Genomic DNA, 19,096 nt, shown 5'->3' on the forward strand with positions numbered 1-19,096 from the left:
GATGTGGAATTAAAATGTGTGGCCACTGGGAGATCCTGCTTTCTCTGGCGGACAGAGCGTAGATGTTCAGCCCCATGATCCTCTCATATCCCCTTTTGCCTATCACCTGTCCAGCTCTCGGCTCTATCCCTCCCCCTCCTGTCTTCTCCTATCATTTTGGATCTCCCCCTCCCCCTCCAACTTTCAAATCCCTTACTCACTCTTCCTTCAGTTAGTCCTGACGAAGGGTCTTGGCCTCAAACATCGACTGCACCTCTTCCTACAGATGCTGCTTGGCCTGCTGCATTCACCAGCAACTTTGATGTATGTTTCTGTAAATGCATGTAGTTTAGCATTATGTAATGTAAAATAATATCATGTATCTATATGTTCGGATTTTTATTTGAATTAAGTTTAAGGATATTAAGAATTTTAGTCAGTTTCTTATTCTTTTACATTAAATACATAATTTGATTATCTTGTAATTGTTTCTGTTAGTGAAAAGAAGATGGTAGAGATTAATTTTCTTTGCGTACACAAGAAGCTGAGGTCGAAACGTGTCGCACCGGTTTTAATCCGTGAAATAACACGAAGGGTGAATTTGGAAGGGATCTTTCAGGCAGTGTACACAGCAGGAGTGGTTCTTCCAAAGCCTGTAGCTACATGCAGGTAGCATCCTTGATAATCTAAGTATTATTTCAAAAGTTAGTAACTAAGTCAATGTGTAAATATGTTTGTTAAACAGAACTAATATTACTAATGCTTTTGAGCCATTTTTAGGATATTAACTTTTTCTCAATATTTAATTAGTAGTAACTTCATGACGTGAATTTCTTTCTGATGAAGTGCAGATTAATCATCCATTTTGCATCAATGTTGAGATGAATAAATCAGTGTGTTTCAAATACAAAAGAATAATCAGTCAGTGTACCTTAGAGTAATTGGAATCAGGAATGTCCACACTGCTCTTTGACACATTTGTAGTTTTCTTGCCCGCTATAAAACATAGAAACATAGAAAACCTACAGCACAATACAGGCCCTTCGGCCCACAAAGCTGTGCTGAACATGTCCTGACCTTAGAAATTATCTAGGGTTACCCATAACCCTCTATTTTTCTGAGCTAACCTAATGTCAACATTTCAGCTGGAAACATTCCTTCAGTGCTGTACTGGAATGTTAAGTTTAGATTTAGTGGACCCTTGAACCTTCTAATATAAAGATTAGAGCACTATCAACCCAGCTGGGTTTAAAATAAACTATTGAAAATGTTGACAATATACAATTTATATTTGAATGACTTTTTCTCCTTGCAAATACTGATGATGTTACTGTGTAATCCAGATTTTTTTTTTCATTTTAGATTTACAACATGATGTAGGTCTTTCATTTTACAGTGAGTAACAAATATTTAAGGAAGGATTCAAGAATTTGGGACCTAGATTTTGGAGGACATTGCCATAAGTGGTGGGATAAAGAGAGAAGGAGATGAACAGGAGGGTGAAGTTAATGACACAAAGTTCTCAGTGGATGCTGGAGCTAAGAATAGTGCTAATGAGGATATGAATGAATGAGAATTCTAGTTTTGATATATCCAGTTTTTCATCCAGTCAATGTATTGTTGCTAAGCACAAGACCAGTGGATGTTGGTGTAGTCAAGGATATTGTAGATTGTGAAATTATGGGGAGTAAAAGGAGGTTGCAAATTATACAAAAATCAAAATGCTGCTGATTCTGGAAATCTGAAATAAAATAAGTGCTGGAAACACTCAGCAGATTGGGCAGCATGCGCGAAAGTGGAAACAGTTTATGTTTCAGATCCTAGGTATTCCATTTCCAGCATTTTCTGTTTTTTTTATTATTGTAAGTTAGAAAGATGGTTTGCAAGGGAATAAGTGTTGAGGTTATGACTTACAGAAGAGTGTGATGGCTGGTTTTAAAAGGACTAAATCAGTATCATAGGAGAGTGAAAGTTACAACATCAGAGCTTTGAAGCCAGGGAAGGACATTGCGCAGTTGAATGTTTTGGGAATGGGATAAAGAGTACAAAAAATGTGTGCCTTGAACAAGATAAACTTAAGGTTGGCTCACAAGATATATTAGAAAAATACCAGAATTTGGGACACTAGAATCTTTTAGCAGCCAAGGGGGAGAAAGGGAATGAATGGGGTAGGTTTTGGTTTCTAGTTTTTGGATGTGACGGTATAAACACGGTTAGTAAAGGAGAAATAGACAATGTTATTGAGATGGTTTCACAACTGTACAAATGGTATCTCGGGCTTAATTTATGGGAAGAATGTACTTCAGAATGAAAAGTTAAGAAAGTAGATTCAGAAAAGGTTGACAGATATATGTATTGATGGACATTGCTTCATAGAATTTGGAGCTGGGACTCATGCTTTTCTGTCCAATTCATCTATGCCATCCAAGATGCCTATCTACACTATTCTCACCTGCCTTTGTTAGTCCCATATCCCTTTCAGCCTTTCTTATCCATGTACCTCTCCAAATGTCCTGAAAATATTATAATTGTACCTATTTACTGGTAGGTTGCTCCATGTACCCACCACACTCTGTGGAAAAACATGTGCCTCAAACCCACTTTAAAATTTTCCCCTCTCACATCATCATGTCCCTCATAATTTTAGAAGCCTTTCTGTAGGTATGCAAGGAAGTAATTAGTCATGCCTTTACTATAACACACTTGGCTGTGAGATTAGCCATATGATTTAGGATAAAGTGCTAGGATCCCAATAAATGTTTTCTGTGGCTAAGTATGGTTGCCAATAGGATTAGTGAGAAGTGTTTGCTGTTATCAGTTGGAAATTTCTGATTCAACTTTTTTTAATGATGTTGGAGGAATCAATGGTGTACTTGATTTAAGGTCATTGTATATATTGTAAGGTACTGGCATCGATCCCTGAATCCCAGGAAGTTGGTAGAAGTGAAGTTCTCCCATCTCAGCAGAAATATGACTTTACAGAGAACCATGAAGCTCTACAGATTACCTGATGTAAGCATTGCAAACAGCTTCCATCCTGAAACAGGCGTTATGGAAATAGTAAAGTCAATTCTATTTGTTTCCTTATTAGCACTTTCACAATGTTTAGTTTTCGTTTATTGTCATTTAGAAATGCATGCATTAAAAAATGATCCAACGTTCCTCCAGAATGATATCACAAGAATGTATTTGTTTCAGTGAGAGAATTGAAGTTTTGGAGTGGTGATATTTTGCATCACATTCAGTTCTACCTGAAGTGATACACAGTTGATTCTTCTCATTAAAAATATTTTTTTAGAAACAATTACTATGGAGGAAAACAGTGTTTTATAATTGTAAAGAAATATGTATTCACAGTGGTGGTTATGCTAATATTGGAGATTGATTATACAGAGTAATTCTAAAGCATCTTGATTAGAAATTGCAATACCAATTTGTTTATCCCAGTAGCAATTCCACTGTATTTCTTTTTTGTTAGACTCCCAAAACAACAGGTTTAAGGCCAATGGAGGAAAAGGATGTAAAAAGAGTACAAGAGCTGCTATTTAATTATCTAAAGCAGTTTGAACTTGCTCCTGTGATGAATGAGGAAGAAGTGACCCATTGGTTAATGCCACGTGAAAACATTATTGACACTTATGTGGTAGAGGTAATGCAGTGCTGTTGTGTGCCTCTATATTTATTGATGTGTTGCCTACTTTGGTACAATATTATGGGGGAAAAAACTTGTATTGGGCTTTTCTTGATATCTTGACATTCATCTAGACTGAACATGAAAAATAAACATCTGGGTGAAGCTTTCTGTCATTCTTAATGTTCTTTTTTGGGGTTAATAAAAGAGAAATTAAAGCAAATCATTTTGAAAAGAATGGTTGGCAAAGCATCCTTATGTTTTGCTATTTAGAATACAATCAGTTAAGTATTTAGAACTTAGTTTGTTTCAAGAATCCAGGCACAGTTTAAATTCTGAAAATATATGCAAAAACGTAATATTGGATTTACCAATTTAGGACAGAAATATTTAAATGAAGTAACCATTATATACTGAGAGTAGAGGATTGAGTACTAACTTTGCAGAGTAAGTGACTTTGAGTTTAGCCTCTATCTAACATCTTTGAAAATTTCACTTGTCAGAAACTCCAGACTTTTACTTTATTCAGAAAAGGTGCTTTGTGATTTCACACCTAAATACCTTACACTTAACTTTTGTGTTTTTTATTGAATTTGTTTAGATATTTTAAATGGTTGCCATAGTGAATTTGTAGCTCTGATGCAGGAAATTAACATTTATAAAGAAATTATGTTCTGATATGCAAGTTCAAAATATCCTCAACTATTACCAGCAAGATTATTCATGATCCAAGTGTTCTGCTTTGCTTCATCTCCCTTTAAATATTGCAAATTGGATTTATATTTTTATTTTAGTTTCATGTAAACTGATTTTAAGTACTACAAAATATATCCAATGATTATATTGTGTTATTAAATGAATTATAAATATCAATTAAATATGACAAAATATGAACTATTCTTAAATGGCTTTATGGTTTCCACTTAATAAAACATTTCATGTACAGTTTTGGGGTTGTAGAAAAACATACTTAAAAATGTAATATGTATAATAATGTAAATGTAATAATAAGTAATATTTAAGTCATAGATAATACTAAATTCAGCAGATCAACAGTAAAGGATTGGAACCTAATTTTGTAAATTGCTTTAAGTTTTAGAATATAGTAAACATGCAATCTGATGCAAATTTGATATTTATGCAAATTCACTATCAAGGTGCCTTTTTATTTACAGATTAGTTAGCATTCAAATTTTCCTCTATAAGTAATTTAATAAATTGATAGACAGGAATAATATATTTGTGTAAATTCAGGTCCAAAGCAGCAGACACTGTAACTTCATACTATCTCTGACCCCATCAATCAATTAGCACTAATACGTGCATATATGTTACAAAATATTGATTTCTCCTTGTCTTTATGAATAAGTTTTGCCTTGAGATTTGAAAGTTAAAGATGGCATACTAATTTTCAATGTATTTTTAACTTAACCTCAGGTTTGCTTCTTTTAAACAATTACTTATTTTCTTTCAGGGTTCTGATGGCATTCTGACAGATTTTGTAAGCTTCTACACATTACCTTCCACAGTTATGCATCATCCTGTTCATAAGAATCTTAAGGCTGCCTATTCTTTTTATAACGTTCACACTGAGACCCCTCTCAGTGATCTTATGAATGATGCACTAATAATTGCAAAATCGGTAATCTTTTCATCATATCTTTTCTTGATATAATAACATAGAAGCAGTCAAAGTATGATCAAATCAGTCATGTACAACTCTGTTGCAATGATGCTTTGAGGATAGTACAGTAATTCATAGAGCCATAAAGCATGAAAACAGGCCCTTTGACTTAACTGGCCCATGCTGACCATACATCCATCTAAGTTAGCCCATGTCCCTCTAAACCTCTCCTATCCATGTATTTGTACAAATAAATGTCTTTTAAATGTTGTTAATGTACCTTCCTCAATAACTTTCTCTGGCTGCTCATTCCATATACAGACCACTCTCTGGGTGAAACTGTGGCCCCTCAGGTTACTATTAAAATTCTTACCTCTCAGCCTAAATCTCTGCTCTCTATTTCTTTGCAGGGAAAAAGACAGTATCTATTCACTCTGTCTTTATCCCTCATGATTTTATACACTTCTACAAGATCAGTCCTTGTTCTTCTATACTTTAGTGGATAAAGTCCCAACCTGCTCAAACCCTTTCAATCCTAGCAACATCCTCGTAAAGCTTCTCTGCACTCTTTCCAACTTGATGCCATCTTTCCTCCAGCAGGATAAACAAAACTAAACACAATATTAGAAAAGCAGCCTTGTACATTTACTACAACATCCCACCGTTCAGCAACACTTAGGCTCCAAATTCAAGTTTATTGTCATGAGCCTACATACCCAGGGTATAAATGTCATGAAAATTAGCATATTTTCCAGCAGCAGCATAATAATTTACAAATATGACAAACATAAATTATATAAATTTAAATTAATATTATCCAGGGCCCTCCTGTTCACTAAAGACCTATCTGAAAATGCAACACCTCACTTATACACATCGAACTCAGTTTGCCAATCCTCTGCCTAACTTCTCCATCTTAGCAAGATCACTCTGTATTCCTCAAGACTTATGAATCATCTTCACTGTTTACTTATTTTTATTAAAGTCACCTGTAATCAGATTAACTGTTCTTATTCCAACATATTGATGTAGGTGACAGATAGCTATGGAGCACTGACCCTTGGGGCCCACCACTACTCACAGGCTTCTACCATCATCCTCTGCTTCCTGTCAACAAATCAAGCCTGATAGAGCTCTTTGAGGAGGTGACCAGGCATATAGATGAGGGTAGTGCAGTGGATGTGATCTATATGGATTTTAGTAAGGCATTTGACAAAGTTCCACACGGTAGGCTTATTCAGAAAGTTAGAAGGCATGGGATCCAGGGAATTTTGGCCAGGTGGATTCAGAATTGGCTTGCCTGCAGAAGGCAGAGGGTCGTGGTGGAGGGAGTACGTTCAGATTGGAGGATTGTGACTAGTGGTGTCCCACAAGGATCTGTTCTGGGACCTCTACGTTTCGTGATTTTTATTAACGACCTGGATGTGGGGGTAGAAGGGTGGGTTGGCAAGTGTGCAGACGACACAAAGGTTGGTGGTGTTGTGGATAGTGTAGAGGATTGTCAAAGATTGCAGAGAGACATTGATAGGATGCAGAAGTGGGCTGAGAGGTGGCAGATGGAGTTCAACCCAGAGAAGTGTGAGGTGGTAGACTTTGGAAGGACAAACTCCAAGGCAGAGTATAAAGTAAATGGCAGGATACTTGGTAGTGTGGAGGAGCAGAGGGATCTCGGGGTACATGTCCACAGATCCCTGAAAATTTCCTCACAGGTGGATAGGGTAGTTAAGAAAGCTTATGGGGGTGTTAGCTTTCATAAGTCGAGGGATAGGGTTTAAGAATCGCGATGTAATGATGCAGCTCTATAACACTCTGGTTAGGCCACACTTGGCGTATTGTGTCCAGTTCTGGTCACCTCACTATAGGAAGGATGTGGAAGCATTGGAAAGGGTACAGAGGAGATTTACCAGGATGCTGCCTGGTTTAGAAAGTTTGCATTATGATCAGAGATTAAGGGAGCTAGGGCTTTACTCTTTGGAGAGAAGGAGGATGAGAGGAGACATGATAGAGGTGTACAAGATAATAAGAGGAATAGATAGAGTGGATAGCCAGCACCTCTTCCCCAGGGCACCACTGCTCAATACAAGAGGACATGGCTTTAAGGAAAGGGGTGGGAAGTTCAAGGGGGATATTAGAGGAAGGTTTTTTACTCAGAGAGTGGTTGGTGCGTGGAATGCACTGCCTGAGTCAGTGGTGGAGGCAGATACACAAGTGAAGTTTAAGAGACTACTAGACAGGTATATGGAGGAATCTAAGGTGGGGGCTTATATGGGAGGCAGGGTTTGAGGGTCGGCACAACCTTGTGGGCCGAAGGGCCTGTACTGTGCTGTACTATTCTATGTTCTATGTTATAAATATGTATTCAATTAGCTAGATTTGCCTAGATCCTGTGTGAACTTTTAATAGCAGCCTACCTTGCAGAACTTTATCGAAGACCTTACTTAAGTCCATATAGCCTACCCTCATCAATTTTCTTAATTATTTCTTCAAATAATTCACTCATATTTTTAAGACAAGCTCCCATATACAAAGCCTTGCTGACTTTCCCTAATCAATCCCTGTCTTTCTAAATGCATGTGTATCTTATCCCTCAAAATCCCCTCCAGTATCTGGAGACAAATGTTAGGCTTACTCATCTATGGTTCCCATGTGAGACAATGAAAATACACCTGCTGCAGTCTATATATTCCCTCCCAAATAAAGATCTTGTTGCTCATGTTAATGTCTATAAAATAATTAAGGGGAAATTTGAAAATAAATGTTGACAACATATAGCATTTCATGTGAGCTGAGACTGCTGAATTATTTTTAACAGATTTACTATCATTCTGTGAGTTCATTCAAATATTTTGTTTTTTTCTACAGAAAGGATTTGATGTTTTGAATGCACTTGATTTAATGGAAAACAAAACATTCTTAGAAAAACTAAAATTTGGCATTGGTGATGGAAATTTACAGTACTATTTGTACAACTGGCGATGCCCAGATATGGAGCCTGAAAAGGTGAGAAACTTAAATACTGGGGTTAAATTATAACTGATCCTACTTAAATGCTTTTAGAGAACGTAGAGAAATCTGGTTGTAACGCTAAGGTTGCAACCTAGTCAGGAAAGGAACGTGTTGGAGTGACAGCGTGCACAGGGTAGGTATGGTTCAGCTGGTAGATAAGGCACAAGTCAGAAAATGCTGTAAACACTCAGCAGATCAGGCTGCATCTATGGGAAGAGAAACTGTAAATATTTCAGATTGGAGACCCTTTGTTTTGTAACATTAGTTCTTTCTCTTCCCACAGCTGCAACCTAACGTATTTCCAGCGTCTGCATTTTTTTTTCTGATTTTCACATGGAACTGGTGTAAGTTTAATCAGATTCTTAGCAATTACTCTTTTTTTTTAAATATTATTTCTCTGATCATGTTTTCCCTCATTCTGACATATCCAGGACTGAATTTAGCCAGAACCATACCTCTCAATGCACTCTTCCAGGAATTGCATGTCAGAATTTATCTCCCTTTCTGTACTTGCATACCTGCTTTGCAGCAGTTGTGCCCTAGATCTCTAGGGGAGTAATGCCCACAATATCTATTTAATATTTCAGTTTAATTATCCATCATTTGCAATACCTCTGATATAAAATTTTTAATATGTAAATTCCTCCATGATCTCACCATCCCACAATATTAACTGAATTCATTTCCATTTCAGCACAATTGTCAGCCATGCCTTGAGGCACTGAGTTATGTAGTCTGAAATGTCCTTCTCCATTGCTTCATTTCTTAATCAGGGCCATTTTTAAAACCCAACTCTGTGATCAAGTTTAACATCTTTTCTGAGTGCCAACTTACCTGATTGCACAATGTAAATCATGAAATCACTTATTGTTTTTAAGGAAACCATATAAAGGGAAGGAATTTTTATACTTCATGTAAAAATGCACAGTTACCTCAATAGTGTTGAGTACTGAATAGACCAATAACAGATACGAAGATGGAGACAGAGAGGAAAAAATAGAAGATCTGTAATAAAGTCTTCTTCTTCTTCATGTGCCTTGCCCGTTACACGGTTGGGTGATCATGGCTATCCACCGAACGATCCCTCGCAGCATCAACGATATCTCGCACACTTAGATCTGTTAGTTCTTTCACAGTGTCCCTATATTTTCATCTTTTCCTTCTTCTTCTGTGTTTCCCAGGCAATACGGCCTTGTAATGTAAGGCATTCTATTTCTCCCTTTCTGATGACATGGCACAGGAATTTTAAGTTTCCTCTCATTTAATGTTCTCATTAAAGATCTTTTTGTATGGGCATGTTGGAGTACTGTCTCATTAGTTACCCTATCTCTATATGATATTTTCAGCATTCTTCTAAGAAACCACAATTCTGTTACTTCTGAGTTTCTTTGGTGTTCTGGTGTTATAGTCCATGCTTTGGAAGCATGCAGCAAGATTGACCAGATGTAACATTTTAGTAGCCTAAGTCTTGTTGTCATAGAAACGTGTCTGTTGGTAAAAATGTGTTTCATTTTTTGGAAGTTGGTTTTGGCAATGGCAATTCTTCTTTTTATTTCTACTTCTAGCATCTTGTGATATAAAGTTACCAAGGTAATTAAAGCTGGTCTTTTGTTCAATCTCTTGGTTACCGATGTACAATTGGCAGTTGGGAGTATCCTGCAGTTTTGATATTACCATACATTTCGTTTTTTTACAGTTGATGGTTAGACCAAAATCTGCACTTGTTTGTACTTGTAATAAAGTAGCAAATAGAAATGAAATATATAGTGGATTCTGGTTAATTAGAACACATTGGGAACAGTACTATTTGGCCCAATTAAGTTACTGCCCCAATTAGCTGAAGCGTCATGGGAATTTTAAAAAGGTTTAAGACAGACAAATTGAGTAACGAATTATGTATTTAAATTAACACAGAACAAATCAAAGCACTACCAATACTACCACAGTACTATAAAACTCTTTTAATTTCTAATATTTATTGATGGATGAATTCATCCGTCATGTTCTTTTGCCTGTAAATGAGCAAAATCAGCATAAACATCTAGTGCAGATAATGGACTGTCTTCATACAATGCTGTCGATGATTGCATCCTCCAAATCTTCATGTTCATTGAAAAATTCAAGGTGATTGTCAAGACCTTCCAATTCTTCATAGTTTCCAACTTGTTGAAGTCGTGAAATCATTTCACTTTTACTCACAGCCTGAATGTTTGAAACCACAGGGAGCAAAACGGGTCTGAACTGTCTTGATGCCTATTTCTTGCTAACTGTCAGTGACAAAGATCACTGCTACACGCAACTGACGCTATTTAAAAACTGTTCGCTCGAAGCACGGTGCTGTGCTTTAATGGCACACAAGCGCATGCGACTGACGCTAGTTGGAAACTGTTCAGCAACATTCTCCTGCCCCAATTACGTGGCATAGTGTCTCAAATAAACAAAGGAAATCCATCTATTTTCTTGATTAGTGTTTGTTCTTTGAGTTGTATGAAGTAAGCAGCTGTCCAATTAACTGATGGCTCAGTTAATTGGAATCCACTGTACATGTAAAATTACGAGTAGAAAAGAGGAACATAAAAATGTTCGAAATGAGATATAAAGAATAGAATTGCTAATTATTTTAAATTATTGAACTTGTAATCGTTAGATGAGATGTTTTTCTCAAGCTTGCCATTGGGCTTGAATATTGTTGGAGACTGATGACAGAGGAATCTAGGTGGGAATGTGCTGGAACTTTGAGGTTACAATTATGGATAGAACAGTGATATTGTGCCAAGTGCTCACTCTATCTACATTTGGTTTCCCGCTAGAGAGACTACATCTTGAATAGTAGGCTAAATTGGAAGTACAGGTAATTTGCAGCTTCATCTGAATAGTGGGAGTTTTAGATAATTGGCAATAGTAATCTTAAATCTCTTTTCTAGCATTCATAATGTGCTTTTTATCCCCATTACTTAACAATGAGAAGTTTTCTCATTCTAAAATTCATCACAGCTTGAGCCAATAGATGTAATGTTATGATTTAACAATTAATTGTATTAGAGCGCTGATGTATTTTAGAATGAGTTTAGAATGAGATTAAGATTTACACATCATTTTATAAATGCCATTTCTTGAATAATTGCTGTGTGACCTGTTGAAATCAAACTTAATATTGCTGGATGGTTGGATTTCACAGCATTGTGTAACTGATGAGCAAGAATTTCTTTATTCAGGTTTCACTGATTAAACTTGTCTTTGTTATTTATATCTTGACATAAAGTTTTGATTTTCTTTTCTGCAGGTTGGTCTAGTGCTTCAGTAGAACATTCTACTATCTCTGTGGTAGCCTCTTCATAGAATCCCAGGGTCCAATACCATGCCTTTGATCAGTGACAAAAGTACAAGCTCAACACAATTTAATTAAAGCAGCTAGTAGTTTCAACCATGTTTGCTTTCAACAGAATGGAGACTATTGATTATTTTTTGGGACTTCATTTTACTGTGCATTGGTGTTGATAATTCCATGGTGTTTTGTTGGAAGTTTAAGAAGTTAATTTGATAACTATTTGCAAACCGAATGTCAATTCTCATAAATAACTGAGGATTTTGTATGCACTTTGTTTTACTGAATTCCAGAGGCAGATCTGCAACTAGATTTTCACGATAAACGTGTTGCTGCTGCTTTAGATAGGGAGGAACAGGAGCCTTCTTTTGCAGAATGGCATTTAAGTATTTTGTACAAAAATGAAGTGCGCAAAAGTAAATTTTGTGAAGACTGTTAATATTATACCTAGCAGGTGTTCTTGTACTGCCAGACATCTGTATTTATTGACCAGTGTTTTATTTTAAGTTACACACACCGGAACACTGAAGGACCCATAATATGACTTAACTAATTTTTACTTTGTTTTACGATAATACAAATTTCAGAATTTCCAGCAAAGCAGATAAATCAGAGTTCCATGTCATTCTGTTTGCGCCACAATGTTGACAGTGCAATTTGGCTGCTCATAGTGTTCAATCAGGCTTACGTGTGAAAGAGGCTCCATTTCCTACATTTTTTTTTTCTTGTTGTACAGCTGAACAAAATTTTGTCACTTAGTTTTTAAGCTTTTTAAGATGCCACCTGGTGTGGCACAATAGCAGTGGTAAAAATGCTTGTTGTACAATTTCAGAGGGCAGAGACTGAAGTCTGGGAATTTTGATGTTTCAGCTATAAGCCTGGGCTGTAACTAATTTTTAAGTCCTTGGCAAGCCAACGCATTAATAGCTGATAAAACAGCACCTGAAGAAAACTGCTCATAGAGAATTTAAAATCAAAGTAAATCATGATGGATTCATTGCTTTTTCCTACCAAACCATTGTTCTTTCATTATAAATGAAACGTTGGGTGTTTTCTCCCCAAGTACCTGGATATTAAGTCAGGTGTGTGTTTTTTTTTAAAAAACTGCTCCTGTGAGAAAGTGACAGGCTAAATCAAAGGGAATACTTTTTTAAGGATTTGAAAGTTTTGTTGTATGTTTTTTTTTCATGAATTACATCAACAGGAAGAGTTTGGGCCTTGTCTGAGCATGTTTAGCTGTTCAGCAGCTTTAAACTTTGCCTAGTGAAATGACAGGTTGCATATAGTTTTCTTTTATTGTTATGCATGCTTCATTCAAAAGGCCCCACACTAGAAAATGTGTGCAAGAGATTATCCAATCAGTTCTCAGTGGAAGACATTCATGGTTTCTATGTTGCCAGACAAAGAATGTACTTTTTGGTTTCCGTAATGTTTTCAGTTCAACAGCATGACTATTTGATGTCTCAATTAATAAAAAAACATTTCAACTTTGTTACAACCTGTGGATGCTTTGTTTCTTTCAATTAATTCAGATGCCAGTAAACAGAACTTCAGACAGTTCCAATAAATTACTTCCATTTGAATGAGTTACTTTCTCTCACCATCTAAACTTTTCAGACAGCTTTGCAGAGCACTTTATTTTCATTTGTCTATACGAGAACCAGTTTAATTGCCCCAGATAGAAAACCATAGAACCATAGAAACTACAGCACAGAAACAGGCCTTTTGGCCCTTCTTGGCTGTGCCAAACCATTTTCTGCCTAGTCCCACTGACCTGCACACGCACCATATCCCTCCATACACCTCTCATCCATGTATCTGTCCAATTTATTCTTAAATGTTAAAAAAGAACCCGCATTTACCACCTCGTCTAGCAGCTCATTCCATACTCCCACCACTCTCTGTGTGAAGAAGCCCCCCCCAATGTTCCCTTTAAACTTTTCCCCCCTCACCTTTAACCCATGTCCTCTGGTTTTTTTCTCCCCTTGCCTCAGTGGAAAAAGCCTGCTTGCATTCACTCTATCTATACCCATCATAATTTTATATACCTCTATCAAATCTCCCCTCATTCTTCTACGCTCCAGGGAATGAAGTCCTAACCTATTCAACCTTTCTCTGTAACTGAGTTTCTCAAGTCCCAGCAACATCCTTGTAAACCTTCTCTGCACTCTTTCAACCTTATTTATATCCTTCCTGTAATTTGTTGACCAAAACTGAACACAATATTCCAGATTCGGCCTCATCAATGCCTTATACAACCTCATCATAACATTCCAGCTCTTATACTCAATACTTCGATTAATAAAGGCCAATGTACCAAAAGCTCTCTTTATGACCCTATCTACCTGTGACGACACTTTTAGGGAATTTTGTACCTGTATTCCCAGATCCCTCTGTTCCACTGCACTCCTCAGTGCCTTACCATTAACCCTGTATGTTCTACGTTGGTTTGTCCTTCCAACGTGCAATACCTCACACTTGTCAGTATTAAACTCCATCTGCCATTTTTCAGCCCATTTTTCCAGATGGTCCAAGTCCCTCTGCAGGCAATGAAAACCTTCCCCACTGTATACTACACCTCCAATCTTTGTATCATCAGCAAACTTGCTGATCCAATTTACCACATTATCATCCAGATCATTGATATAGATGACAAATAACAATGGACCCAGCACTGATCCCTGTGGCACACCACTAGTCACAGGCCTCCACTCAGAGAAGCAATTCTCTACCACCACTCTCTGGCTTCTTCCATCGAGCCAATGTCTAATCCAATTTACCACCTCTCCATGTACACTTAGCGACTGAATTTTCCTAACTAACCTCCCATGCGGGACCTTGTCAAAGGCCTTACTGAAGTCCATGTAGACAATATCCACTGCCTTCCCTTCATCCACTTTCCTGGTAACCTTCTCGAAAAACTCCAATAGATTGGTCAAACATGACCTACCACGCACAAAGCCATGTTGACTCTGCCTAATAAGCCCCTGTCTATCCAAATGCTTGTAGATTCTGTCTCTTAGTACTCCCTCCAATAACTTACCTACTACTGACGTTAAACTCACCGGCCTATAATTTCCCGGATTACTTTTCGATCTTTTTTTAAACAACGGAACAACATGAGCCACTCTCCAATCCTCCGGCACTTCACCAGTAGACAGCGACATTTTAAATATTTCTGCCAGGGCCCCCGCAATTTCAACACTAGTCTCCTTCAAGGTCCGAGGGAACACTCTGTCAGGTCCTGGGGATTTATCCACTTTAATTTTCCTCAAAACAGCAAGCACCTCCTCCTTTTTAATCTGTACAGTTTCCATGGTGTCACTACTTGATTCCCTCAATTCCACAGATTTCATGCCAGCTTCCTTAGTAAATACAGATGCAAAAAACCTATTTAAGATCTCCCCCATTTCCTTTGGTTCCGCACAAAGCCGACCACTCTGATCTTCAAGAGGACCAACTTTATCCCTTACAATCCTTTTGCTCTTAATATACTTGTAAAAGCTCTTTGGATTATCCTTCACTTTGACTGCCAAGGCAACCTCATGTCTTCTTTTAGCCCTCCTGATTTCTTTCTTAAGTATTTTCTTGCACTTCTTATACTCCTCAAGCACCTGATTTACCCCCTGTTTCCTATACATTTCATACAACTCCCTCTTCTTTATCAGAGTTGCAATATCCCTTGAGAACCAAGGTTTCTTATTCCTATTCAATTTGCCTTTAATCCTGACAGGAACATACAAACTCTGCACTCTCAAAATTTCCCCTTTGAAGGCTTCCCACCTACCAATCACATCTTTGCCAGAGAACAACCTGTCCCAATCCACGCTTTTTAGATCCTTTCTCATTTCTTCAAATTTGGCCTTCTTCCAGTTCAGAACCTCAACCCTAGGACCAGATCTATCCTTGTCCATGATCAAATTGAAACTAATGGTGTTATGATCACTGGAACCAAAGTGCTCCCCTACACAGACTTCTGTCACTTGCCCTAATTCGTTACCTAACAGGAGATCCAATATTGCATCCCCTCTAGTTGGTCCCTCTATATATTGATTTAGAAAACTTTCCTGAACACATTTTACAAACTCTAAACCATGTAGACCCCTAACAGTATGGGAGTCCCAATCAATGTATGGAAAATTAAAATCCCCTACCACCACAACTTTATGTTTCCTGCAGTTGCCTGCTATCTCTCTGCAGATTTGCTCTTCCAAGTTTCGTTGACTATTGGGTGGTCTGTAATACAATCCCACTAATGTGGCCATACCTTTCCTGTTTCTCAGCTCCACCCATAAGGACTCAGTAGACAAGCCCTCTAATCTGTCCTGCCTGAGCACTGCTGTAATATTGTCCCTAACAAGCAATGCTACTCCCCCACCTTTCATTCCTCCGCCTCGATCACATCTGAAACATCGGAACCCTGGAATATTAAGCTGCCAGTCCTGCCCCTCCTGTAGCCAAGTTTCACTAATTGCTACAACATCATAATTCCACGTGTTAATCCACGCCCTCAACTCATCCGCCTTCCCCGCAATACTCCTAGCATTGAAATATATACACCTCCGAAGATTTTTACCACCACTCACAACCTTTCTATCAGCGGAATTGCTTAACGGATATTTTAACTGAGCTTTATAGACTAAATTGTGCATGTAAACTCTTAACCTTATTTCACTGGAAAGTTATAAGATTAAATTACATCAGATTTAAACCTTGATGCTCCTGCTTACGTCTCTGTAAAATGTTAAAATTGGCTTCGGGCTGTTGTTAGCTGTACAAAATAAATTGTTGAAAGATTAAAGTAGGATAAAATGAATTAAGTAAAATAATGGAAAATACAAAAATATTTAACACCATAGGATTTTAATTCCATTTTAATTTTAATTCCACATCCCATTCCCATTCTGACATGTCTGTCCACGGCCTCCTCTACTGTGGAGATGAAGCCACACTCAGGTTGGAGGAACAACACCTTATATTCTGTCTGGGTAGCCTCCAACCTGATGGCATGAACATCGACTTCTCTAACTTCTGCTAAGGCCCCACCTCCCCCTCGTACCCCATCTGTTACTCATTTTTATGCACACATTCTTTCTCTCACTCTCCTTTTTCTCCCTCTGTCCCTCTGAATATATCTCTTGCCCATCCTCTGGGTCACCCCCCCCCCCGCCGTCTTTCTTCCCGGACCTCCTGTCCCATGATCCTCTCGTATCCCCTTTTGCCTATCACCTGTCCAGCTCTCGGCTCTATCCCTCCCCCTCCTGTCTTCTCCTATCATTTTGGATCTCCCCCTCCCCCTCCAACTTTCAAATCCCTTACTCACTCTTCCTTCAGTTAGCCCTGACGAAGGGTCTCGGCCTGAAACGTCGACTGCACCTCTTCCTATAGATGCTGCTTGGCCTGCTGCGTTCACCAGCAACTTTGATGTATGTAACACCATAAGAGGTGGGTTTAAAATAAAAACAAAGTTTTGGAATCAATACAATGGACAAAATATTGGGGATTATTTTAAGTGGCAAGTCATCTTAGGGGTGCGTTGGTAAAAAGATTCTAGAGTGTAAGTTGGAACCGCAAATGTATTAGAACAAAGTACACAAGTGAGCATAAATTCTACTATTTAGTAATTTAGGAGGTGGGTAGAAGTCTGATCAAAACCAGAACTGAGTGCAGAACCTAGACAGTTTCAACATAAGTAGCTAAAATTTATGCAACTCTTATCACCATAGAATTGCCTTTTGTTCCTTCCACCTCTCACTTTTCTCTGCAATTTAAAACTCTTCATGTCTAACTTTCCCTAGTTCTGGCCAAATGTTACATGTCAGATATCAATGCCTGTTTCTCTGCTGAAGCTGCCCGATTTGTTGAGCATATCCACCTTAAATTCCTGTGGGGAAAACAAAATCTGGAGCTGAGCAAAACCACTACAGGATCACAGGGTAACTTGTCCAATAATATTCGAGAGAAAATAGATGAGATTGGTGGTGGTGAGTTTATGTCATTTAGAAGTCAATTTTCAATTAAGATTTTCCACTTACATGCTCAACTTCATTGAAGCTGAGCTAATTTTTAGTGCAGGGCATTGGCTTTGGTCTTTCCCCAAGCTCAGCCCAACGAATACCAAGTAGTTCTGAATCTGATATTTGATACACATTGATTGTGGAATCAAAAATAATGAGCTGGCTGTATTCGGCAGACGCCAAACTTGATACTGACCTTCAAATTATGTCAATGAGAGAGATTATAGTGGGAGAGGCCAATAATAGTTTTGAGTACTGTGATGAAAAACCAAGTGATCAGAAGATTGATGCTAATGAGAGAGAGATAAGTGTGACAATGGAGAAACATTCAAAATGCTAATAAGAGAGAAGAGAGAGATCAACGAGAAAGAAACACATTTCAGAATATTGACAGACCGGTTGCTTTGAACCTGAACTGTTTGAAGTTTGATGGACTGGCGATACCCCAGCAGGGGGATAAAAAGAACAGGTTTGCTAAGGCACGACACACACCATGAGATAACGAGACCCTGGAAGAGGGGTGTGCCCCCACAAGTTGGTAGCAGTTGGAGGTCTGGTTCAAGGGAACTAACCATAGACTGACAAGGTGAAAAGGGACGATCTGCGGGAACCTGGTGTGTGTGTCCGCCCTTGCCTGGGTGCCGGGTACACTGCGGAAGAATGGTCGTATCTGGAATGGAGGGGTCACAGTCAGTGACCACATTAGACATAAAAGCGTTCGCCCGAAAGCTAACTGCGAAGAACATCAAAGGTCTGTTTGAATCAAAATTTGCATACTCTCTCTCTCCAACGGCACAACAGCGATTACTGCGAACTGTACTAAGCTGAACTGAACTCTGCGTCACTTGAGACTGATCATTTTACCCCTAGACTGCGATAGAGCTTGGTTGATTCCTATTACCCTAGTTCTGTGTACATGTTTTATCATTGCTAACTGTTGCATTTATATCCTTACGATTAGAATACTGTGTTACTTATTTCTTTAGTAAAACTTTATTAGTTTGTGTTAAACCAGACTCCAACACGTGGTCCATTTCTGCTGGTTTAGCAACCCAGTTACGGGGTACGTAACATAAGTGGGGATCTCGTCCGCGATTTTGAACGCCAAATTTGGGACTGGGTAAATTGATTGGGTTAAAATTCCCGAAAGAAAGAAAGGGCAAACAGCAGAAATGGAGATTGAGGAATTTCTAAAGGCGCCGACCTCGGAGGCATTAGAGGATGCCAGGAAATCAGAATTGGCAACTGTTGCCAAACGGTTGAATCTTTTTAAGGGGAAGTTGACCATGAGGAGAGCAGAGATGCACAGAGCTATCATAGAGCATTATGTATCTAAAGGTGTGTTTCCCCAAGGGGAGCTGGAGGTGGTATCTATGGGCAAACTTAGTGGAGAAGCAGTACAGCTGCAGATGGAAAAATTGAGACTCGAGCATGAGTTCTGGGTAAAACAGCTGGAACGAGAAGAGAGGGACAGGCAGTTAGAACGAGAAGAGAGAATAAAACAGCTAGAACAA

At 38.3% G+C, this 19,096-nt stretch overlaps 1 protein-coding gene across 3 annotated transcripts in view; it reads left to right on the plus strand.

Moving 5' to 3' along the window:
• Positions 1-13,047, plus strand: part of nmt2 (N-myristoyltransferase 2) — a 78,858-nt gene extending 65,811 nt beyond the window's left edge. For all 3 annotated transcript variants that reach the window (XM_063044130.1, XM_063044129.1, XM_063044132.1), the window contains exons 7-12: positions 478-648; positions 2,883-2,991; positions 3,458-3,628; positions 5,085-5,252; positions 8,097-8,234; positions 11,524-13,047. In XM_063044130.1, the coding sequence (XP_062900200.1) occupies positions 478-648; positions 2,883-2,991; positions 3,458-3,628; positions 5,085-5,252; positions 8,097-8,234; positions 11,524-11,544 (778 nt within the window). In that variant the 3' untranslated portion in view covers positions 11,545-13,047. The remainder of the gene's footprint in view (positions 1-477; positions 649-2,882; positions 2,992-3,457; positions 3,629-5,084; positions 5,253-8,096; positions 8,235-11,523) is intronic.
• Positions 13,048-19,096: the final 6,049 nt, after the last annotated feature.

Source organism: Mobula hypostoma, chromosome 3, assembly GCF_963921235.1.
Source record: "Mobula hypostoma chromosome 3, sMobHyp1.1, whole genome shotgun sequence".
Lineage (NCBI taxonomy): Eukaryota > Metazoa > Chordata > Chondrichthyes > Myliobatiformes > Myliobatidae > Mobula > Mobula hypostoma.